General features: G+C 38.6%; 2 protein-coding genes across 3 annotated transcripts in view; both read right to left on the bottom strand.

The window, feature by feature from the left end:
• The window catches only part of DOCK2 (dedicator of cytokinesis 2), a 221,710-nt gene extending 216,223 nt beyond the window's left edge, over positions 1–5,487 (bottom strand). Inside the window, exons 1-3 of the mRNA XM_075511018.1 lie at positions 5,469–5,487; positions 4,366–4,449; positions 1,297–1,337 (exon numbers count right to left, since the gene is read on the bottom strand). Coding sequence (XP_075367133.1) covers positions 1,297–1,337; positions 4,366–4,449; positions 5,469–5,487 — 144 coding nt within the window. The remainder of the gene's footprint in view (positions 1–1,296; positions 1,338–4,365; positions 4,450–5,468) is intronic.
• The window catches only part of SPDL1 (spindle apparatus coiled-coil protein 1), a 367,882-nt gene that overhangs the window by 318,556 nt on the left and 23,325 nt on the right, over positions 1–26,001 (bottom strand). For both annotated transcript variants that reach the window (XM_075509999.1, XM_075510000.1), the window contains exon 14: positions 20,157–20,408. In XM_075509999.1, the coding sequence (XP_075366114.1) occupies positions 20,258–20,408 (151 nt within the window). In that variant the 3' untranslated portion in view covers positions 20,157–20,257. The remainder of the gene's footprint in view (positions 1–20,156; positions 20,409–26,001) is intronic.

Below are 26,001 nucleotides of genomic sequence, written 5' to 3'. Positions count from 1 at the left end.
TAAAACACAGTTATAGTATTGGACAGGATGGGAGGATGGTTAGCCTTTCTCTCAGATCCACCCTCAATTATTGCAGATCAACCAGCTGATAGTAACTACATTGGGTAGCTTCTACTGAAATACTATGCTGTATCAAGAACTTATGGTGAACTACCTTATCACTAGCCTGGCTTCCACCTCACCTGTGATGAGCTAGAAATGGAAGCAAGCAAATAAGGTGTACTATGCAGTTGTATTGGAGCTCATAGAACATGAGAAACAACAGGTAGAAGCCTGGAGAAAACACTTATGCATAATTATCACAAATAATCATTCATTACTCTGTCTTTTAGGATGTGCAGTCATTGAGCAACGAGGTGAAATAGTAAATCAAGCATCTAATACTTCCATAAAGAAACTAAAATATTTTACTATCACGTAGTTTGAAAATAGACACAAATTAGTTGCTCTAAGTTAATGCAAGTTATTGCTAATACCTACAAGCCACTGAATACAAAATAAGAAAAAGGAGAAATAGACAACTTAAGACTGTTCTGATTTTTTCTGATGGCATATTCTCTGCCAACAACTGTCCCTCTGTGCCCCGGATATCCCTTTTTAAGTGGCTGTGAAGGTTTTATACATCCTTTTTCCAGGCTACAGAGAAGCAACTTCCACCAAACATTTTTACTGTAATATAGGCATGAGTGTCTAACTTCAAATGCCTTTGCATTGCTGCTCCCTAAAAAAAAATTCGATGCCAAGAGCAAGTTTCAAAAAATGCTTTTCTTCTAGAAAAGTGTATTTGAAACAAAAAAGTAATCTTCTTGCTACCTAACTCAGGAGTCATCATAACTAGGGTATAAACTATTAATTTGTGGCTTTCCATCTTTAGGTATAAGAATACTGACTTTTTATTATTAATATGATTTGTGTACATTAGAGATATATTTAAGAATTTAAGCCTGATGGGAGTAGTTTAGTTTGAATGTAGCCTAAAGAATCCTTAGAAAAAAGTGCAGAAACAGACACATCTAGCAGTAAATAAACTCAAATTTTAAATGATGTCTTCATCGCTCTGTTAACCTGAAGGCAGAGTAATTTTTCTTCATTGATTTCCTTCTCCCAGTCCTCACTTCTAATATTTACCAACATTGTCCAGGACAAATGCTGATCATTTTATTCATCTTGAAAGGAAAGAGAATGGAGATAGCTGACTTCAGAGATCAGAATAGGACTATCTGATAAGAGATAAAGCCCACTTCATAGGTTGATTTCTTAAAAATAGTCTCAGAGGAATGAATAGTGTGATCTTACCTCTGATCCTTTATGTCTTACTAGATAACCCTTGTACCAATCTAAAAGCAAGAAAGAGTGCACTTATTATGACAGAACATATGCATTAAAAAAGCATATAATAAAGTCATGGGTTTTGTTTCATGTAAGAACTATCTAGCATAGGATGTTTAAAAATTAATAGTTACTTGAAAAATACAAAGATGAAAGTAAAGTGAACATCAGGAAGCATATTTAGCATGACTTGCACATTAACAAGTATGATTATATGGCCTACTTTCAAGTCTCACATAGTAAGTACAGATAGTCTTACACAGAATTTAACACCCCCACACTCACATAAAAAAGATAAGCTGTTTTGTAATGTAATATATAAACACACCCACATATATATCCCCCTCTCAACCAAGATCACTCATGATACTGGATAGCCCATGAAGCTCTTCTGATTGTGTTCTAGGTGCAGTATTAATTCAATACAGTACATGGTGGTTATATATCCAACTTTATGAATGTAAGAAGAGTAAGCCATCTTTCTGCCATGAGGAATTATAGCCTTCGGAGCCAAATCGAATAAGCAACTTCCTCGTGTAAAGTTCAAGTTAGAACCTCAAGAAAATGAAGGGCTATTATGGGGCTTCTGCTCCATTCATAACTAGAAACCCCTTCTGAAAGAAAAGAGTGGCAATTGCAGTAGTGGCAATTAAAACACTAATTCAGACTTTGTTCCGTCTATGCCCCAGTTAAGTCACAATTAACTTCTACAAAGAACACAAAATGAAGCGTTCAGCCTTACTAAATTACAGCAGAAGCCACGTCCACTGTGCACATGTTCCATTGTGAAATATTACCTGCACAGCATAGTATTCAACGCTGTTGAATACTACTTCTATTTCACTCCAAAGCAAGCATTTTATAACTAAAAGCGTACATTTTCTGACTCTAATTTCATGAACAGATATTATACCTTCCCTACCACCTTTTCTCTTTCACCATTTCTAACACAGCACTGGTATTTCAGCCATGCAACCAAAGCATAAAAAAAAAAAAATACCAAACCACGAACAGTACTGTGAGAAAGGCAATGTTAAAAGTCACAGGGGAATCACTGACCTCAAAGACAGATTCAGGGCAGATTTTTTTTCAGGTTTTTCAGCACTGGGATTTTTTCCCAGTATCTTCTCAACAATAGAATTCCAACTGACTTCTAAAACTGAATTATTTGCACATAGTCTCCAATTTACAACCAAGTGTGTAAAATCTATTTCATCCCATTTGCTGTGACTGCACATGTATGTTCTGTGCATATATTTTGTGCATGCAAAACAAACTAAATAGCATGTAAAATGAGCACAGGAAAAAAACCTGTTACTGCTGGTTACTCTTCAGCTGCAGCTGGCAGCATATTTTTAAGATATCTGATAAATGATGAACTTCCTCACTTGCGCAATACGAAAGATTCCACTTCTTCATTGACAAACATATTTCATAAAGTAAGCTATGGCGTAGCATGCTAAGGGCAGAGGATTCAGAAAATACTTTTAGATAAAAAATAACCCCAAAAGATCACGACTCAACTTGCTAGGCTGGGCTGACAACCTGACAACAAATGAACCACAGGAGTCAGAAACCTGAAAAGCTGTTTCTGCAATTAACAGAGACAATATAGGGATGAGGAGGTTTCTGGTTTGCCAATGTACTTTTTCTTAGCCAAAATGTTTAGAATGGAGACTTAAAGAATTATGCAGACCTTTCATTTTTTAGGAGAGGATGCGAATCATTACTCATGACTTTGAGAGATGCATCTGTTGACTAATAGTCTAATGAGTGACATCAATATTTTCACGGATGCTTAGAGATACTGAATTTGTCTTACAGAAAGAAGAAGAAAAAAAACCAAACCACTTCTGTGCTCCAAAACATTGGAGGTATGGTTTCTCAGATGCTCTTCCCTCAAATACTTTGTTGTTTCCATGCGAAACAACATAGAGGTCTGTGAAGTGAAATGGGCTGGGCTCAAACAGCTTCAGATTCTTTGCAGCTTTTTGACCACAATATACAAAGTGTCTTTCAACACTGAGCTGTCTCTAACTGCACAGTGCAGCAGTTGGCCTTTCTCTTTAACACAACTACAGTTAATAAGATACAACTAACGGACAGTGAAAGTAGGTTGAAAAAGATAATTTTACAATACATTTTGCAAAGCTTTAAGCACTTTATCATTTTTTTTAAACTCTTATCTAGTGAAGAACATCACTGCAGATTAAAAATAAATTACTGTTACAATATTTGCGGATACCCAACTGTTGAGTTAGTAATAATTGCACCCTTGTTGCTTTATACTAGTAAAAACTTAAGGAGCTCTGGCGGACTTGGGAGAGAATTCAGTCAGATTGCGATGGTACAGGTCAAGTCAGTATGGAGGAATACACCATCACTACAGTATCAACAATGAATTCAGCTTCACAAACGTGCAAAATTTTATGTTCGCGTATTCTTCCACTGCTTGTATTTATTTTACGCCTATGCCAGCTGGCCAGATATCTCCACATACTGACTACAAAAGCTCGGATCGGCATATTGACTATGTCATGCATGACAACTCAGACTTGTGCTGTTTAGCATGATCAGTAAGTTGGGTGGTTTTCAGAAGCGTTTCTATCATGCTGTCCTACAAACTACTTTAACATACTAGATTTCCAACTTATGCTATAGGATGACTAGGGTGCTGAATATCTCCTAGCAACAAATATTTAGCTTAAAGGCAAAAATGTACTCCATTCAAACTTCAATCAAACCTAATGTAACTTCCATCAGTTATATTACAAGCTGGCATGAACTTCACAAACTCTACATTCACCTTGATGACTTCCTCATTTGGTAATGGCTTTCCAAATAAACCACATGTACTGTAACATTTCTGATTTTGGCTCTCCAAAAATGAATAGGTTCTTCCTCAAAACAGAACACCCCCACCAACACAAATAAGAGCATTAGACAACTACTTATGTAACATGGGGAATTGCTGTGAAGTAAAAGGATTAAGTTATTCTCACAGAGGAACCTATAGCCTGAAGGCAACAGACTTACCTTCACAGGACTCCAAGATATGGACCACATCACCAATCTGTAGAGGTAGTTGTGGTATTCCTGTGCCTTTGAAATTGTATATAGCTGAAAAATTAAAGGATGAAAATACTGTTTTTCAATACAGCCATACACTACATTTAAACTGAAAAACACACAGTTATTAAGATTCTGATACTAGGATAAATACACTAGAATAAACAAACAGAACCATAATTATGTCAAGAAGCTTCATCTGTTACCATTGCTTAATCTCTTTTCTTGTGAAAATGCAAAGGTGATGAAAATGGCCAGTGCTGAAAACAAACAAACAAAAAACAGCACATGCATGAAAACAAGCTGTTCATAACAACTGCTCTGCACAGGATTTAAGAGCACTATTTAGATGCATGTCTTCAATATATACATGTTCATTGTGCTGGAGAATTGTTAGTCTACTGTTCTAAGAATTTAAGTGCACAGTTTACAGAAATTTTTGGCAACACTGGTGAGAAGGGCCGCAGAGATATGTATGAAAACTGAATTTACTGAATTCTTTCCTGGGTTTAGATGCTTCATCTTAACATGAAACTGTGTTTTATATGGAAACAGTAGAAATTTTTCTAACTTTCTGTATTCAATCACTCTGAAAAGAACACAGGAGCAGCGGATTTTACAAGTGTTCTAATCAGAAGCTTATCTATATGTGGTTAAGAAACAGCTAAGTTTCAGAGAGAATTCAAGAAAATAAGCTCCTTTCATAGTTCTTACATTCTAGGGCTACAGGATGTGGGCTGCTATAGTAAGCATTTATTTCTGTATGTTTTTTCTTCATGGGCTTGATTATAGACTTTTATGATAGCATTACAGAGTAGAAGTGGTTACTGAAGCTAGTATCACACAGGGAAACCGATTAAAATATGTAAGCCTGAAACCACAATTAAACTGTACAAGTAGGAACAGTACACTGTCTATTAACCATGACCTCTGTTGTGCAGTAAAAATATCAGTCAGCAGGGTTTTCTTCCTTTTCTCATGACAGTGTCCCAATCCATCCACACATACAGAGCATCCAAAATGGCAGTATTGTGGACTAGGGGAAAGCCGATCTGGAAAGCTGAACCTACCTTCAGAATACTCCTGCATTCCTTTTGCTCCCCCCTCCAGGATTCTAAAGCAGGATATTCATTTCTGCTAGGCCAAAATGTATACTAATGACACTCTTTACTTAAAGATTTTACTTAAAATTATGTTTAAAGTCTCAAATTAAATTGCCTTTCATGAAAATGCCCGAGGTAGGAGTGTAGAGCTAAATAGATTGATCCTCTTCACTTTTTCAAGTGTTCCATAAATTGTGTTTCTTTTGCCATCATTCTATTCATTATATTTCTGGACAGAAATAGAAGGAATTTCAGATTTAATTAAGAGGCTTATTGGAGTAAAAATAAATTCTTATTTTTGTTGAGATGAAGAGGCCTCTCCACCAGTTCCTTCTCCAGGCTGGGTAGAGCAGGACTTGAATCATTAAACATAAGGGGGGAGAAAAAAGAAAAAAAAAAAAACCAACTTTGAAGTGAGGCTCTGCTGTGCAGATACAGCCATTTATTCAAGAGAATCTTGAAGATACTTCCTCAGTGATCCTCAGAGAACAGCCCTAGCTCAACAAAAAATTGAATTTAAGTAGTAGATGTGTATAGTAGATGTGTAGTTATGTTCTGACTGGCTTCCTTTAATTAGTCTTGACACAGATTTCAAGAAATGTAAGATGACAAACAATCCTCCTAAGTTATAATGACATTTAAAGAGATGTTTCACCAGAGTTTTTTGGGGGGTGGGGGTATGCGTGTGCTCTCACTGTTTTCCTGAAATGTCCATACAGATTAAGATTACTGTTGACTAGCATATACTTTCTATTTCAAAATATGCACTGCTCTACTTACAGTTGTATTTGTCTCAAAATATAGATGCAAATTACTGAGTCATATATTCACATTACATATTGGGTTTGCTCTCTTAAAAACTTCATTTAACAGCAATTAATATATTGAAAAGTGCAGTAACAAACTGACAGAGGAAGTGGCTATATCAGCTAAGACTTCTCTAAATGAGTAAGTGGAAACTTAATGAGAGAGATATTACTGTAGAATTTGGATTGTTTGGTAGGATGAGTTTAACAAATTCCTTTACAAAGTTTTAAACTATAGACCTATCCAGACATTTTATGATAAATTATCTCCCATATACCATTGAAAAAAACCTCTATAAACTAACAACCTAATATGATCAGCTACATTCTGACGTATTCTCTACAGCACCAGACAGCTTAATATCACATCTGCTAATTTTTGAATTATTAACTGTGAATGAAAATTTGACTATTATATCCAATTATATCTTCTGTCAGCTGTAACTGATGCTATTTCCCTTACAAACTGTGACGCTTTTATATTGCGAGTACCACCTCAAAGCCAAGAGGAGGGTTCCCTTTCCTCCACCCTCTGTGGAGATCTTCGGGGTTGTGTGTGTGTGGTTTTGTGCACACAAACATATATTTCATTTATTTTGCTCTTCAAAAACAGTGTATGAAAAACCTGTATGGACTTAAAGGTTTTTTGGCAGGATACTCATAACAGGTTGGTTTTTTGGTTTTGGGTTTTTTTTTTTTTATGTAATCTCTCTGGCCAGTAGAAATAAAGGCCCCTTCAAATCACTGTGAAGAACTTTCTACCACTCCACTCTCTGGCATCCTCTATCCCAGCCATAAATATAAAAGGAGACAGTATCCTCAAGGCACAGAAGGTGGCCTTCTTGAAGACCCAAGCATTCATTCTAAATCCCAATAGCAATTACTGACCTCAAGAGCAACTGATGTCATGGCAATAAGATTAGTCGGAGAGATTTGGACAGCATATGCCCTCCCCCAGCGGCCAGCATCAGGCTGAGGTGTTCCCATCAATAGCGTATCTGTACACAGATGCTGTCAGATTCTCCCAGAATGGCACAGAGACCGCCCAGGAACTCCAGCCTCAAGACAGTGTTCCTAAATATGGACTTCACTGTTCACTGAGAATACAGTTAGCAAATTTCCCCCCGGATCAGCAAAGAATAAAACCTATTTTTTTAGAGCTCACCATAACCTCAGTGGTAATTTTATAGCAGCACCCCCCCCCCCCCCCCCCAAACAAACAAACTAATGCAAAACCCCCTTAGATTCCAGGTGTTTGTTTTAGCTCCCTCAGGAGATGAGCTGAAAGCCAGCCACAACAATAATATTGCTTCAGAAAGCAAGCCTAGGAAGTACCAGGTCAAACTGCTAACATAAAAGATTTTCCGAACTGAACTCTGCTCAAGCACAAGCAGGCTTTGAATTGTACCTCAGGAAGATGCTCATTCCCATGAAGCATGCCCAAAGGTTCCTTTCTTGTTCAGCCAAACAATACATGCTGTAAAGCCAGTTACTCTAAGAAGCTTCCGTGTCTAATTCTGCTATCACTCTCACACATTCAGCCACCCAGAGCATGTGAAGTCATCTACCAGTGTCCATCCCAGTAGCAAAAAATTAGTATAAAGGCTGAAGAAAATTCTCATATTTCCATTTAATTCCTACATATATATTAAAGCCAGAGCTATCGGATATGATATGCACATTCCCCCCACTAGATATAGAGGTGTGTATGCTGTTGAATACATGCATGGCTATGAAGCCTGTTTCATTAAGCTACATAGGTATATACATGTTTTCCCAAGTAGAGTAATGAAAATCTGGAGAGGACATTTCTCTTGACATTTTAAGACACAAGGTAAATGAAACAGTCACTCTTTGTTCAGAGTAGGATTCCTGTTAAAATATAAATTCAAACACCCACAGACTGAGAGAGGAGCACAGTTAACATTTTATACTTTAGAAGATGACAAGTGGAAAAAAACAAATCATACTTTGTACCTCATTTGGGAAATTCATGCACAAAAGACTATAGAAAACTCACAGTAATCCAGGTAACAGAATCCCTTCATCAAAAAGCTAGATTTCCTCAGTATTCATGTACTTTAAAAACCCAGATTCTTCCTAGTCACATGATTAGACTGTAAGGTAATACAAAATGGGAATGGTAAGCAAGGAAAATCCCACAGACCTGCAACACTGAAGCCATTTATTCTCCTAATCTTCCTACCTGTCTTTCCTGCCTGTTTTCCTTGATGGGAAGTCCCTACCCTGTTCTTCCTAAGAAATACAAGCATTACATTGTTTCATTTTGGAGACTCACCTTTTAGTAATAAGCTGTGTTTCAAATTGGTTTCCTTGGCTACTTTCACACCCATCCACTTGAACAGAATTTGAAAAAAATTTCTGAGGTATAGCTTTGCTGAACCAGCTCTTAATTTCACTTCACCATAATATAAGGACTATCTGGAATGATTTCTATGTAATAACTCATGAAGTGTTTTGCATATTCAAACAATTTCTAATGAATAGCCTCAGCAAGAATACTGTTCCATTTTTTTTCTGAAATATTACAGCTCTACTTTTATGAGTAGTAACATAAAAGTAGTACCTTCTCTACTTACAGATCAATTCTTTGTGTTCAGTTACCATTTTCTTCTCATGAAAACGGGCTGAAATTACTCAGCAAGGACACTGACAAACCTCGTATGAAAATATTATGCAGTCCTAACAGGATTTATTGACTCCTGGAAAGAAACCTATAAAATTTGTGTTCCAGTATTCTGAGTTAAGGATCTCCCCTTAAATCTCACAGAGCAAGTATGCTATAACGAACATGACATGGATGCAGTTCTAATTACTATTTCACAGGTCAGAGACATGTACCAAAACTCAAGGTGGGTTAGAGGCTAATTTATTGCAAATCATGCTCAGCAAAAGGTACCTCTTCAGTTCTCAGATAACAAACCTTTACCTCAGATAATAATTAAATACAGATTTCTTCACATGCTTACCCTTCAGGCCAGATGGAGGTTTTAGCCGACTTGTGCTACTTATTTTCCTTCTTAAACGCAATAAAGCCAGTGTAAGAACCAGGAAGTTCTAACATATCCCACTAGTTATATGAAGATATTGTTTCTGACTCTTTACCTTTTCATAGAAAATAGTAGCATTGTCGGGTTTTTTTAGAAGTCTTTATGAAGAACAAAGTATTTAACTGTGCTGTTTCCTTTTAAAAGATTGTGGATAAAAAGATTCATTTCCCAGCTTTGTCTTTATCTTACTTCAGCTTGCCTTTTGCAGTGAGGTATACTTTACAAAACGGCTGTTGTTTCCCAAGCAGCTAGAAGAGTCTGTTGGGTTCAGAGGCTGCATTTCATGAAGTAGGCAACCTACCGTAAACAAAGCTCTGCCTCCTTTACAGCTCAATCTACAGTTTTCACGTAGATGTAAAATAATTTTCAGAGGTCTTCAGCAGATGAAATCAGACAAGCCAGTCACAGCCCTTTGCACTCAGGCCGAGCATACCCATTTATACAGTTTCAAAGAAGTCACACAGTGCTCTCCTCCCCCAACTTATGCTTCAAATCGACAAATAGCCATTTTCAGATTCAGCAGCACAGGAGTAAATCTGACATTTGTTTTTAGTGTGCCAATATAATATTTCACCAGCTTGTAACTTTTTCACAAATTTGATAGTTTCCTCAAGGTCTGAGCAGATTTCAAACATGTTTCATCTTGCATATTACTAGGAAACTGTCATCCAAAACCACTAGCCTACCATGAATTTTCTGTCTTGTACCGTCCATAAAATGTATGCTGGGAATGCTTCAATACTAAGAACAAGCTTCATGTGTAAAATCACAAATATGGTTTCCAAGTGCAAAGCTGAATATTAACTATCTGGAGTTTCCTATTTAATTAAGTAAAATACAGAAGTGAGCACATAGCCTGCATTCTAGCATGACCAAGAATCCCAGCTGCAACTGTGTGGTCTTCCAAATCTACTCAGCACACTACTGCTCATCCAAAGGCTGGGCCCAAACACTCTCAAGCTGATACTCTGCTCATCAGTGGAAACTGAAGATGTCAGGCACACTTCGAATAAGAGACTTTGAAATTCAACATGAGAATCATTCATCAGAGACTTGAAAACAAAGATTTCTGAAAACATAGAAGACAAAATAGCCCTATCTGGCCAAAAAGCTTCCAGTCTGTATTATTCCAAAAGCTTGTTAACTTTCACAGACTTTGTGTCTCAGTAGACTCAGTTTGCCCATATTTCTTTATTTTCCAGAGACACAAGAGGCATGCTTACAAACAGACCTTAAATTCAAAAAGCACTTGCTTTGTAACTATAGTTGTCAATACTCCATATTCCAGGCCTCACTACTCCGTAAGTTTCTTATAGTTAAAGGTACACTATTTTCCCTCCAATTTTTAAGAGCATGAATTTATTTAATTTCCAAAAACCTCTTTGAACACCCTCCCAAAACTAAATCCTCATTATGACTATTTCCCTGAATAATTATTTTTCCGCGGGGGGCAGGGCAGTGTACAGGACAGGACAGAATAACTGCTGCTGGTGGTGGTATGTGTGCATGTTTGCTTGGGGTTTGGTTTTGCTTTGGTTTTGTTTTTCTAAATTTCTGTAGGTGAAAGACTATCCCGCTTTTCTTACCCACTTATATAATGAAAGAACAAATACATTTAGTTTCCAAGATAAATAAAGGAAAATAAAACAGACTGTGAGCCAACAGCCTGGCTAAGAAAAGGAACTCCTGGGTATAAGCTACAGGTTACTGAATTTGTAGTTATTAAATTAAAGCAATTATGCAAAAGCAGAAATGGAACTCTCCCTACTGAAGACAACCTACAAGAAAAAGTTACATGTATGAGTACTTATATAACTAGTATTCTGTTATTATTGAAAAGTCCGTTTGATTATTGTTCTCATTTTCCCTGTTCTGCTTTGCAACAGACTAAACCACAGACATTGCTATGATTGTGACTTTTTACATACAAGTATAAAAAAAAAAATCTTATAATACAATGTTTAACAGAAAAACCTTCTTTAACCCAGGAAATGGACTTACTTGGAGTGAGTGGAGAAAAAGCAAGTGGTAGTACTATTACCACACACGATGGCACAGCTTGCACAGATTCTCTTTTACATCAAAATCACATATGTGCTTGTAGCCTAGAGCCGCAGGGGAGCGAGCACAGCATAAAGGAAATACCACTAGCTCTGCAGTGTCAGTTATCCCCAGTGACCTACTCCAGATCTTAAATTATGATATTCTGTTTTGGACTTCCCATTGGAGAGTACAATCATACCTACCCTTCTTGAAGGAGCAGTTCAATATGCATAGAGGCCACATCTAAAATAATTTGTAGAGCAGTGCAATAATCAGTTATGGCTATAGTAACTACAGTAGAGGGAATGTATATTCAAAGTACACGTGACAATGTTACAGAGCTACTGTTATTTTGCCAGCTTTGAAATGCTTTGTGTCATGGATTCTTTAAGATCTGATATCTGCCAGGTACATATTTTACAAAGTAAATACATTTACCCTAAGCCTCACAGCCATAAAACAGAAGGAATTATTTCTCTAAACAGTAGGCCTAATCTCATTTGGCCCATTCCTAGTCCTGCACAGGCAAGTCTTTGTTCTTGAGCAAGTTACTTCGTGGCTAACCAGGTTTACTTTTTTTTTTGTCTGTACAAAGACAAAGGTATCATCTTTGAGAGTGTAAAGCAAAAGTCCATCTGCTTCACAAATTGGATATATCACTTCCTTTACCTATTTAAAGGAAATTTATCAAAGCTTTGAAAAATGTATTGTCTGCTTTTAAACACTAGCAAAGTTCCTTAAAGATACAGATAATCAATTGCACCATTTCCTATTTAGTGCACTTTATAATCTCTTCTCATTATTCATGCTCTCTATAGAGTTCTTTTAGTCAAACAGTGGCTGTTTGCTTTGAGCTAATCTCAACAGTAAGTTGAGTGCTAACTGACTTTCTTAATTTGCAGCAGGAAATTATTTTTAAAAACTTGCAAATAAAAAAAAAAAATGGAGTTTTATTTGGCCTTCGTCTTCACTCTTCCTGACACAAAACTACCCCTGATGTCCCAAATGCTTATATGACAGCAAATTAGTCTTTCAGTTAGAACTAACCCCTAGTCCACAAGTTACAGGTCACTGCGTTGGCACCTGGAAACTTCCCAAGTCTCAGGACTCCTCATCCACATGATGCAAAAGATTGCAGATTATTCAGCGAAGTGACTAACACGAGTAATCCAAATGTGTCTTTAGCATGTGAGCAGTTGTAACAATCAGACTTCTTATGCTAATAGACCTTTTTCAAGAATTCCAGTCTCTGTTGTAAACCCAAATAACCAGACCGAAGGAGACAACACTCTTATCAGGGAGATGGGTGAGAGAAAGAGAAGCAGTATTTCTAGCAGACCACGTTTCAGAAAGCAGTACCTGTACATAGTAGTGATTGCACTGGTATCATCCTACAAGCTACACATACTACATACTCTAAAAATGAGAGTGCCATAGTTAGAGCTGCCAATATTTGAAGAGCAAGAGCACTGGTCCACTGCCAGATCAAATAAAACCTAGTTGTTCTGAGTTTTTAAAAACTCCTGAATTTGTTTTGTCTCTATGGGAGTTTAAACTTAACAGTATTAAAATACTGCCATTAAATGTTATTTTCTGTTATTTGCTTTACTTTATGCACTAAAATAGAAGTGTTCATGGTAAGTGACCCAGTTAAAAGCTTACTATTTTGAAATAAATATTCTTAGATCAGAAGCAGAAAAAACTACTGCTATACAAAATTGCATATTCTGAATATCATATTTTAAGTCAAATAGTGCAGTGAATTGTTCAATCAAAATGCATTGTAGTCTTCATGAAAACAAACTTCACTGGATTGTCATTAGTTTATGAAGTAATATATTTCACAAGATGATTTTTATTATGTGTGGTTTGCTGTACCTTTCAAATACCATAGAGACTGCTATATCATACTAGCTTTTTGTATACTCGGTGATCATATTGGCTATGAAGTTACAAACAGTAAACAAAGCATGGCAGACTGACTGTTGAACAAGTGACAGACAGATCATAAATGAGGGCCTTTTCAGGGGACATGCGTTGGTCAGGCCCAGCAGGCTAGTCCACTGCAGGGGTATGTGCAAAAAAACCCCAAACCACTAGCCTATGTCCCTTTAACATCAAGTCAGGTTATTTGACCACCATAATGTTAAAAATTACAGTGCAAGAAAAACAAACTGTAAAAAGCTGCTACAAGTAAAGCTTGTTTTATATTACTCCTGTGAATATCTGATTAGTATCTAGTACTTTTACCCATATGCAAGATAACATCCATCACTAGTATAGGGATACAGAGACCACATCCAACAAATCCAATCATATTCTCCCAAATCAATAGTTTTCAGAAAAACAAGTGCAAAAATTGAGTACTTTCTACTATTTGTAAGACTGAAACAGAAAATATTTACACCCTTTATTTTGTAATATAAACTGCCACCCGAACAGGGTACTTCCATTTCACAATTCTGCCACTGCTGCACATGGAAGCTGAACAGGAAGACATTCTTTTCCTCTTACTAATTCCTTGATGATTCTTTTTTTTGTGAAGCCAGTTGGGTGGGGTTTTTTGTTTTTAATGTATATCACAAAATATTATGGCCTTCTTAAAATTAAAAAAAAAAATCTTTTAGAAGAATTTGGGGATTCCATATTAATAACTATGCACTAGTAAGTAAAATAAAACATAAGTAAAAGATTAACTGTCTTCTATACTGAGAACCTGCAGTTAACTTCAGCAGAACATTTCTTTCAAGTGCTTCAGCTTTGATTCCCAATTTTAAGGCTTTTTTTTAAAACAACAATTCAGTCCTTTATGCAAGTTAACATCATTCATTTCAAGAAAAATTGATGGTGGAAGATGACTTTCCTTCCAAAAAGTGTTACTTACTAACTCATATACAGGTTTTTCTGTAACACTAACCTCAAGTGACAGTCTCTCAGAAGCAACTGTAGGATTCCCCTTCCCCTACGTTTGTTCCCCATAACTTCTAGCTGCTACTTATTATACAACATACTACTTATTCAAGCTGTTTCTAAAATATTGAGGTGGGAAAAGCTGCATTACTGTAAGAGTTCAAGATTTGGGGGGGGGGGCGGGGGGGGGGGTGGAGGGGGTGTGGTGGGGTGGAAGGGTTACAACTCCCAAGCTGACACTCGTGTACTTCTTGTCATTCTGTTTGAAAGATTAAAACTTTGTATGAAAATTGATCATTTCAATTAAGGCACCATGGTAAAGTGGAGTGTGTTAACTCATCACACTAGAGAAAACACCTGCCCACATCCTGTTCAGAAGTTATGAAGACAAAAAACTCAAATGGCAGTTTACTAAGTTACATACCCACACCACTCTTCTTGTCTGTCTTGTGCCATCTCGCCATCATACATGAATCCGTGAGGCTCCGAAGGATGCCCACCACCAAGGAAACCAAAATTTATAGGACGCAGATTTGCAGATGGGTAACAAACAAAGGCACTGGCAGCAAGGTCCGTTTCCCAGCTGCTGTCACTGAGGACTAGCTGGCAGGCTGAGGCAGCTGCAAGGGTTCTGCGAGATTTGCTGCTGTTCTGAGCTTCCTTCCTCTTTTCTCAACTTAAGATATTGTACCCCAGTGTCATGGGGGAGGGGAATCGCAAACTGGGTGTTTCTGTTGCATGATACCAGCTGTAACACATAAGCAGGCAAAAAGGAGAAAAAGCACCCCAGTCCTCTCCTGCACCACCCCTAAACATAAGACCTAAGCTGGAAGGCCACTTTGTGCAAAGCCCAGCTGCAGTAACAATTGCTAAACATTGCTTAGCTCAGTTCTGAAACGTCAAGGGGGCCTTATTCCTTAAATGACACCAAAACCAGATTTTAAAGATTTGACTCCACAAGACACTACATCTTAAAAACTACTTTCTTCTAACCTGTCCCGGAATGGGGATTTGTTTTTCATAATAGACTACCCCTCATAAGAGAAATGAAGTGAAGACAAAGCCACATTTCTAACCGCACCCATTCCTTCTTCTTTCTGTCATTTTGCCTTTGGATGAAAAAGTAGGAGAGTTTCTCTTTATTCTCTAAACAAAGCAGCACTTTCTAAAAGACTTATTGTCAAGACAAAACTTCAACAAGTAATTTATTGTATATTTACAGCCTTTACTTTCACACAGGCTGCTATATGAGCTAACTTACATAATGACATTTTGGATGTGCAAAGATCAAGCCAAGTCGTTTGTAATTTGGATTAAGGACAACATTCTGAATTGAAGACAAGTATGTTACCTTCATTCGTGTTCTTTACTTATAGTTTGGAATTAAAAAAAAACAAACAAACAAACAGAAAATGCTTTAAAAGATTTACTGTTTCTTTATCTCCTGCTCAGTACAACAAAGTCATATGACAATCCTGTCCTCTGGATATTCCATTGCAATTTAGCATCATTGTTTATCAAAACAGTTCAACAGCACTGTGCTACATCCCTCAGGATATTTTTGATAACTCATAACATGTCAGTTCTTGATTTTAACCAGCAGTCATGAGAAGCACAGACTGCCAGTCTGTCTCATTGCACATGGAATTCTGAAACCTACTTCTGGAGGAAAACCACCTTAAACTTTACCATAGATTTGCTTAAATTGCCCTAATCTTAACCATGTCTACACACTAGCTTAGCAAAAGGATTTAGCTAGGGTTTTTTTAGCTATTCCCCCCCCCCCCCCCCCAATAACACAAAAATTTACATTTATTAGAGTGAGCTAGATTCCGAGCAACTCAGCTTATCTCCATCTACAGACAATCAGCTTCACCTAAGAGTCCTAAATCTTTCTTTTCCATGGAACATCCAATTTATATTGTTTATCTACCAAAAAAGACTTTGAAGCTGAACTATTTCAGCTTTTATTTTACTATATATTTTGAGTAATAACTTCCTAACCAGCAATAACTATCTTCCTTACTCCTCTGAATCCCGGCTGCAGCAAATCACCCCTTCCCATATACTATTTGGCCTAGACGTCATGACTCGCATTTATTTTCTTGTTCTACATTGCTCTTCCTCATTATGTTTCCCTGTAATACAAAAGTCCCAAGGAAAATTGTTCCTTTCTAGCATTGATTTAAAAACATGCTTCATCACATAGGTCTAATAAACCTAATTAATACAATACCACATTTTAAAAATAAATGATCCAAATAAGTGATATACAGAAATTTCATCTCCAAACTGGGATGCAATTTGCAATACTTTTCTGATGCCCTGAATCTCTTCCATCTGAGATCTGATTCTGCAGAGTACAAGACATCTAAATACCACCGCACATTTGAACACAGCTCTGTCCCCACCTTGGAGCTCACGCCCCCCTGCTTACCATCCCAACTCACCACAAATTCTGTGACTTGAGAACGCAAGCTTCTGAAGTCATTCCTGCTTCCCACCTGCTGTCCCCTTCCCCCACACCCAGCGCTCAGCATTGCACACATCTGCTGTTCCTTCCTCCTGTCATACTTTCATGATGATGCTTTTGCAACTCATTAGCTACTAGCACCTACTACCACTTTCCCATAAGTTAGCTAAGACAATCTCCTTATCTGTGTCTGAAGAACCCTAGCTCTAATTTCTAACAAATGGATTGAGCAACAAAATCTTTTTTCAGCTTTAAGAAGAAAATGCATCCAGAGAATAAAGCATGCATGGTAACCCTAAAATCCTATGTTCCTACAGCAGAGGACAAACCCCAACAAGGGTCTAAAGAATTAAGGCAGATAATAGTTACGCCCTTTGTCAGCAGAGGTTTTTATTCCAAGTATTTGTTGGTTTGTGTAATTACCATTCCACATTACTATTCCACAGAAAATAGCGGACAGGATCATTTGTCACCCTTACGTACTTTACCGTCTTTTCCTTAAGTCTTCTTCCAGGCAGAAGGTCTTCACAGGCAAGTAGAAAATTCCTTGCTTCCCCCAAAAGATAAAAATCTTTCTGCCTAGGGATTTAATGGGTAGAACTTACCTTCTGGGGGGTTGAGGGGCAGAGGAAGAAGGGAGAGAATTCTTACTTCCTTTAATACCGCTATCGATTCCAGAAAACAAGATCTTGTAAAATGCTATCTAATTATCATTTTTTAGCTATGCTAACTTCCACTATACAGAAGAATTTAAGGAGAATACAACAGTTGCATTTAACTGGCTCTAAATTCTATTATATGCTAAGATCTGTGAGCACAGTTGCAAGAAAGCAACTGATGCAACAAAACAGAAGGAAGAAAGAAAATATGCAAAATATTTTCATGCACTTAAAGGACAATACCTTAAGTATGTTATGGCACAACAAAAGCCTCAATTCCAGACATCTTCCCCCACCTGCTAGTTGTAATTCTGCAAGAGATTTGTAAGCATACATGTATTATCTAAGATGATAAAGACTACATGCTCCAAGTAAACTACAGCAGTACAGGTAAAGCAGTAGTTTTGGGGGGTAGATAACCCTGATCAGTTTTATTAATTTGTTGAAATGACATCCTAGTTTTGTTTGTAGCTTTAATTAACAAGTTATTTCAACTAAAAAAATTAGAAATTTCATATGCCAAGTAGCTCAACATAAATAATTAACTGTCTTAGTAGACAATCTACATTCAGTACTCCCATTTAAAGTACATGCATCCAATGTCAAGTTACTGAAGGTTTTCCTCTAATTAAAACAATTATGTACTTTAGTTGTTTTATGCTATTTGCATCTCAGTGTACAGGGACAGTAAACAATGCTAATGTTCAGCATTTGCATAAAAAAGGTTTTCTTCTAACATTTTGTAGCATGAAAAACATTATTTCTTCAATGTAGTATTAAAGTTCACTTGTGCAGTCAAAGTCAAGAAGAGTAATAACTATTTCATGGATATGTAGTAGCTTCCTGTAATATCATGGAGTATCCTAAAAGTTAAAAAGAAATAGAATAGTCTCAGTTTAAGTAGACTTCATTAATAAGAGACTGAAGGATTTGGATAAATAGCAGATTTCTTAGATTGATGAAGTGATACAATTAGAATCTATGAGACATGGATTTATGATTATTTTGCCAGTAACAGCCACCAGGCTGTGCCTAAATTTAGCCACGCAGAAATGGACTGCTAACAAGGGCAAACTGCATTGGAAAGCGAGAAGCCACATCTGCTCATTTAAGTTTACTTTACCGCATCTTTAGTCGCTTCTGTTGTCACTCAAAATGTTACAGTTCAGTATTTGTTGAAATGAGTGACTGACGAGCTAAAGCCACCCATGTGTATAGTCATAGTTAACAAAATTCTAGGCATCACTTCTGAACTGGCACAACTGTAAACGAGCATATCCAAACAGTTGTCTTAGACAAGTACATTCAACAGATTCATAAAGGCACACACAGTTAGCAATTTCTCCAAAAGCTACCTACAAAATTTTAGGCAAGAGATTGTCTTCTCCCTCCCCCACAAACCTGTAACAAAAACCATTATGTTTCTTGAAAAGATGACAACTCAAGACACTGTATTTGTAAGGTACATCTGTACATTATCTAGAAACGTTCTGGTGGTGGTGGGAAGTTAGTTAGCACTACTACAGTGCAAGCTACCAAAAGAAATAGTGATTTGACCAAAGCTAGAATACAACAAATAAAAAATTCTTTATAAAGTATGTTTAGTTTTACTATCTCTTGGTGCTGACTGGCAGTATCTGACACAAGTTGAAGTTTCATCTGCTTAAATACAGAGGCATGTTAGGAGTCTTAGGTTCCAAAGTACCAATGGAAGTTAGCATATAGCAGATCAAGCTGCCAAATCTAAAGCCCCCTGGGCTGTAAGATTCTCGCCCAAGGTATTTTTTCATAATGGATTTAAAAGGAAAAGTCTTAAAGAGCTTTCATTTTAACTACCGAGTCTTTTACTTAGAAAGTGGTTAACCCATTCACTAGAAGGAGCTTAAACCATAGTATAATGAGTCAAAGTAATCAGACTTCCATATAAATGGGGGGAGACACCAATAGAACTAGCTTAGATGACATTTCATACAGAATAATTCTGAGGAGAACATTTAAGAGCTACAGAAACATAATATTTGTCTCCTAAAAACACGACGACACACAACACATGCATTACAATTTCTTCGCTTTTATTGAGTGGTACTTTTTGTTTTTTTAAAAAAACAAAATCCTTTCTACAAAATACCTCACCTCTCAATCAGAAAACTGACAGCTTTAGATAAACGTTTTATCTTAAATGCAATACAGACTACATTTTAGAAAGGAAGAGAAAGAAAGGTTTATTTTAATTATTAGTACAAATACAAGATTTAGAGTTTCAAAAGAATACTATCCCACAAAACGCATACAGAGATTCACATGCACCTTTGCAGTCAGGTCAGTCTCAAAGTTGAACAATTATACATTAGGGGGAAAAATGTTAAGAATTCTGAATCCAGGAATTGGAAGAAATTCAGGAGTGCATGACTTAGTTGAGCTCTGCATCAACATTGCCTAGTCTGTCTTGCTCAGGGTTGACCCGTCTTATATAAGAAAACTTCTGTAGCAAGTAGTTATCTTTCAGATTAGCACTGTGCTTCAAACAAATAACGATTAACACATGTTTAGAGACTTAGCCAAGATTCAAGACAAGGAAACACTTCAGGTCACATTGCCAGGGAACTTAACAGGTGCCCTCTGGGAAGTTAAGATGTCAAAAGTGCAATTCTCTAATGCGACCATACTCTTCATAGAAGAAGACAGGTCAATACCTAAGTTAGGAGCCTGTACATTTGTGTGACATAAGTTTACTCAGTATTTCCTGCTGAAGCAGGACTCCAAATTGTTCAGGTTCCTTCCAGACGTGCAAGTTCTATTGCTGAGCACACTGGGTTTCAGAAGTTGGCTTAGAAGATACATACAACGTTGTATACTTTTTCTTTTGTGTTTTCTTATCTGTTGTGACTTTATTTTCTTTCTTATCTTCTTTTTCCGTAGTTTCAAATCTGGATTCAGCTGTTAACCTATAGGCAAAGCAACCATTCTAAATACATATTTAGTTAATAAAACACAGGGCTAAAATAAGAATAAGCAAAATCAACAAGCCAACTGGCATACAAGACTATCCACATGCAAAGACAGAGCAAGCAGTTTTTAAGAATAAAATGAGACTAAAATAAAGCATTTTTATATCAGTCCTATTCACATTTAATCACTTAAGCTACAGCCTTCCCCCCCGCCTTATCTGCTGAAATATTTGGTAAAAAAAGGTTACTGAACATGTTAACTGGTTGGGATCAACCTTTAAAAAAGTAAATACAAAAAACCAAAACCAAATAACAGTGACTGCGCCATGCACATAAAGAAGATCAAGTCCACAAAAGCACATCTTCAAGTGAAAAGTCCCAGCAACATAACAGAAATGTCAAGTCAAGCATTTTGCTTTAACACCACCAAAAAAAGGACTACGCTTAAAGCAATATACTAGTTTCCAACCTAGTTCTGCACTACTACTGCCTTTATCTTAATGCCTGAATATCTGAAAAGAAATTGTTGGAAAAAATTTATTTTCAGGCTCTAAATTACATAATTTGTCCACTGACATGTTTTAATTCTGCTATGAATTTTAAATTGGAATACCACTGCCACGTTGCTTTTAAAGAGGTAAGTTAAAAAGATTTAGACATCTGAGCACAATCAGATGTTTTGATTATTTAAGAATTACTTAATAAACGTACAAATGTGTCATTAGAACAAATTGATAAATAGTGGTATTTACTCAAATCACCGACAACCAATTGACTATTACACACAACTATTTCCACAGCAAAACAATTACGGAAAATGAAGTTCCAAATTAAACATCACTTTACATACCAACACAAATTCTATGCTGATTCATCACCACATCTGTTAAAACAATTCTCTAGTGACCTTGTGGATTTCTAGTGGTCTCAAGAGCCTCCAGTGAGCAACCCACAACAATCTACAGCTGCTTTCAATGATGGTTTTCCAAACAAGAATAGCTGCTACCCAGTGGTTAGACAATTTATTTGCAGTATAGAGAGATACAGATGAAGATGGGGACTATGAAAGGAACTGTAACAAAAAGGTTTAGGGAAATTTAGCTACAAGATTTCCCCCCCCACCCCCAGTCTATCTTTACGCACAAATATATCAAAGAAACTTTTCTTATCCATCGCAAGCAATCTGCGTATTATTTCCTATAAGCACTGTCTCAATAGACTGAAAAAAAGCACGCTTTGCTGTTCATCTCCCCTAGGTCAGCAATGTTTGCTCCACCATTTGCTTTGTATTAAGTCCACACCTGTAATTCTGATGGATAACCATTTTTTGTCCATAGTCAGCTTTCTCCCAGCTGCCCTCCATCTTAGGTGAGCTGCTACTTGTAAATAGCCAAATAATTATGTGGTTACAACAATAAACAGTTATTCAGGAAAGGATAAAAAGTGTATTCTTAGTAATCATCTCCTGGTTAGTGTTTAGTCTGCAGTTCAGGCTATGCTTCTCTAGCTGCTGTAATTTGGGATGGATAGCTTGTGTCTATGCATCCATTCCTATGGTAGATTCTCTTCATTTGTCCCTCCACTCTTCTGCCTTAAAACCACCTCTGTCCAAGGCCACCAAAAACATGACTCTAGTGGCCAAAATTTCCAACAGGGATTCCCTATAAAAATAGAGAACAAAGCAAGAACTCAAACCAAAAGCCAAATAAAAACTGAATTAACTTAAAGTACGTTCCAAAGCAGCACAATTGGATTTATACAAAATACTCCCCTTTTACAGTTGTCCTGGTTTCAGCTGGGATAGAGTTGATTTCTTTCCTAGTGGCTGGTGTAGTGCTGTGTTTTGGGTTTTAGTAATATTGATAACATGCCGATGTTTTGGCTGTTGCTAAGCGGTATTTACACTTGTCAAGGACTTTTTTTTCCCAGCTCCCCATGCTCTGCCAGGTGCCCAAGAAGCTGGGAGGGGACACAGCCAGGATAGTTGATCCAAACTGACCAAAGGGCTATTCCATACCATATGATGTCATGCTCAGTATATAAAGCTGGGGAAGAAGGAGGAAGGGGGGGACATTCGGAGTGATGGTGTTTGTCTTCCCAAGTAACCATTACACGTGATGGAGCCCTGCTTTCCTGGAGATGGCTGAACACCTGCCTGACCATGGGAAGGAGTGAATGAATTCCTTGCTTCGCTTTGCTCGCACGCACGGCTTTTGCGTTCCCTATTAAACTGTCCTTATCTCAACCCACGAGTGTTCTCACTTTTACTCTTCCGATTCCCTTCCCCATCCCACCACGGGGGGAGTGGGCGAGCGGCTGCGTGGTGCTTAGTTGCCGGCTGGGGCTAAACCACGACAGTTCCTTTTGGCACCCAACGTGGGGCCCGAAGGGTTTGAGATAATGGCAGATTTGATTGGAATGTGCTAGATGATAGAATTTATAGCTGTTATTGCTGTTTGGCTATTAATCAGTAGGCTTCTGGGCTTGTCATAGGGCTTACTTTCTTTACTGTATATTAGAGTCTAGGGCTCGTTAGTGGCTGCTTTTTTCTTTTGCTGCTTGCTGTGCTGCTTATCACCTTATTCTGCTGTGCCTGGGAACATTTTGATAACAGCAATGGCCATGCGCCTGGGCTGGCAGATGGCCAGGACATCACTGCTGTTTCTGTGCTCTGCTTTAATTGGTGATGTTTTGCCTGTGAAATTTGTTATTAAAACAGTGATCTTGGATTTATTTTGGTATTATCTAAGTGCTGTACTGAAACTGTTATTGTATGTCGGGTATTACTTTATGGAAGAAATGCAGAATTGTACCTTCACTACTTTCTTCTACAATGCTTCCTTCATTGCAATAACTTTTCAGTATCTTGAACATCCTTGGGTAGTTAAGATACTTCTTATTGCTTGGGATATTGCTTGGGAATATTGTTTGGGAATATTGTTTCGATCTTGTCCAAGATTAGTAAGCAATTTAAGAATATCATCCAGAGATCTGCCCCAAGGCCAGACAGTTATGAGTGGCAGGGTGTGTGGGATAGCATGGGCAAATGCCCAAGTTATTGGGCACCTCCAGTGTTTTGGAACTTCACCCCTGAACAAGTGCAGAATGCTGAAAAATTAGTAGAATATTTGGAAAAAGTATGCTGTCACCCTGGCAATTCTAGGGAGACACAAATCACTGCAATGTGCTAGGGTCTGGCCCATGCCTATCGAGCCCTGTTTAACACTATTCAGAACCCTCAAGGATCTGGTGACAAAGTGACAGGCACTGCCGCTGCTCCAGCCCCCCCGCAACAGGCACTGCAACTGCAGCTGCTCTGGACAACTCTGTTACAAGCACTGCGGTTCAGACAGAGAACCAACCCGTGTCAGTATCAGTCGCCCCTATATATAAAAAGAAATCCTGGAAGCAAAAGTCAGCTCGTTTAGAAAGGGAAGATGAAGGAGCAGGGCCATCACAGAGAGAGGAAGAGGAAGACGAAGAACTCGTAAATGAGACAGAAACCACCCGATCCCTATCCCTGAGTGAGCTGCGAGATATGCAAAAAGATTTCAGCCGTCGTCCAGGGGAGCACATTGTCACCTGGCTGCTCCGATGCTGGGATAGCGGGGCCAGTAGCCTGGAATTAGAGGGTAAGGAAGCCAAGCAGCTAGGATCCCTTTCTAGGGAAGGGGGCATTGACAAAGCAATTGGAAAACGGGAACCAGCCCGCAGCCTCTGGAGGCGACTCCTGTCAGCTATAAAGGAAAGGTATCCCTTCAAGGAAGATGTTGTATACCGCCCCGGGAAATGGACCACCATGGAGAGAGGTATCCAGTACCTGAGGGAATTAGCTGTGCTGGAAGTGATTTATGGTGATGTGGACGATGTGCGGTCACCCACAGATCCAGATGAGGTCCAGTGCACAAGACCTATGTGGCAGAAGTTGGTACGGAACGCACCACCATTGTGTGCCAACTCATTGGCAATACTGATCTGGAGAGACGAAGATGGTCCAACAGTGAATGAAGCTGCTAGTAACCTCCGGGAATATGAAGAAAGTATCTCTTCCTCCCTTGTCTCAGCTGTGGAAAAACTGTCCCGGAAGGTCCAGCGACTCGAAGAAGATATGTCCTACTCCCCACCTATACGGACCAGTGTCTCAGCTATTAGGAGTCAGCATTCCTCTGCTCAAGGAAGAGGATATAGAGGATACACACCACGGGGCACCCTATGGTTTTACTTGCGTGACCACGGAGAGGACATGAGGAAGTGGGATGGAAAACCTACCTCGACCCTAGAAGCACGAGTACGTGAGTTGCAAGGAAAAACAATCACCAAAGGGGGTTCTTCCAGGAAAATTGCTGCTCCAGTTTCCAGTGGACAGTTCCTCAGACAGAATAAAAGCGTTGATCTTACTCTTGATTATAATGAAGAAACTCCTGACTCATATATACAAGAAGTGGGTAATGAATATTGTGATCAGGATTAGGGGGGCCCTGCCTCCAGCCAGGTGGAGGAAAGGGACAACCAGGTTTACTGGACTGTATGGATTCGATGGCCTGGCACATCAGAGCCACAGGAGTATAAGGCTCTAGTAGACACCGGTGCACAGTGTACCCTAATGCCATCAAGCTATATAGGCACAGAACCCATCCGTATTTCTGGAGTGACAGGGGGATCCCAACAGCTAACTGTAATGGAGGCCGAAGTGAGCCTAACTGGGAATGAGCGGCAAAAGCATTGCATTGTGACTGGCCCAGAGGCTCCGTGCATCCTTGGCATAGACTGCCTCAGGAGAGGGTATTTCAAGGACCCAAAAGGGTACCGGTGGGCTTTTGGTATAGCTGCCTTGGAGACGGAAGAAATTAAACAGCTGTCTACCTTGCCTGGTCTCTCAGAGGACCCCTCTGTTGTGGGGTTGCTGAGGGTCAAAGAACAACAGGTGCCAATGGCTACCACAACGGTGCACCGGAGGCAATATCGTACCAACCGAGACTCCCTGATTCCCATCCATGAGCTGATTCGTCGACTGCAGAGCCAAGGAGTGATCAGTAAGACTTGCTCACCTTTTAACAGTCCCATATGGCCAGTGTGAAAGTCTAATGGAGAGTGGAGACTGACAGTAGACTATCGTGGCCTGAATGAAGTCACACCGCCCCTGAGTGCTGCCGTACCGGACATGCTGGAACTGCAATACGAAGTGGAGTCAAAAGCAGCCAAATGGTATGCCACAATTGATATCGCTAATGCGTTCTTCTCAATCCCTTTGGCAGCAGAGTGCAGCCCACAGTTTGCTTTCACTTGGAGGGGCGTTCAGTACACCTGGAATCGACTGCCCCAGGGGTGGAAACACAGCCCTACCATTTGCCATGGACTGATTCAGACTGCACTGGAACAGGGTGAAGCTCCAGAACATCTGCAATACATTGATGACATCATCGTATGGGGCAATACAGCAGAGGAAGCTTTTGAGAAAGGGAAGAAAATAGTCCAGATCCTCCTGAAAGCCGGCTTTGCCATAAAACAAAGTAAGGTCAAGGGACCTGCACAGGAGGCCCAGTTTTTAGGAATAAGATGGCAAGATGGACGTCGTCAGATCCCAATGGAT

This window comes from Mycteria americana, chromosome 8 (genome assembly GCF_035582795.1).
Source record: "Mycteria americana isolate JAX WOST 10 ecotype Jacksonville Zoo and Gardens chromosome 8, USCA_MyAme_1.0, whole genome shotgun sequence".
Taxonomy (NCBI): domain Eukaryota; kingdom Metazoa; phylum Chordata; class Aves; order Ciconiiformes; family Ciconiidae; genus Mycteria; species Mycteria americana.
Note: the sequence above shows the minus strand (reverse complement) of the source record. Positions and strands in the feature narration are given on the sequence as shown.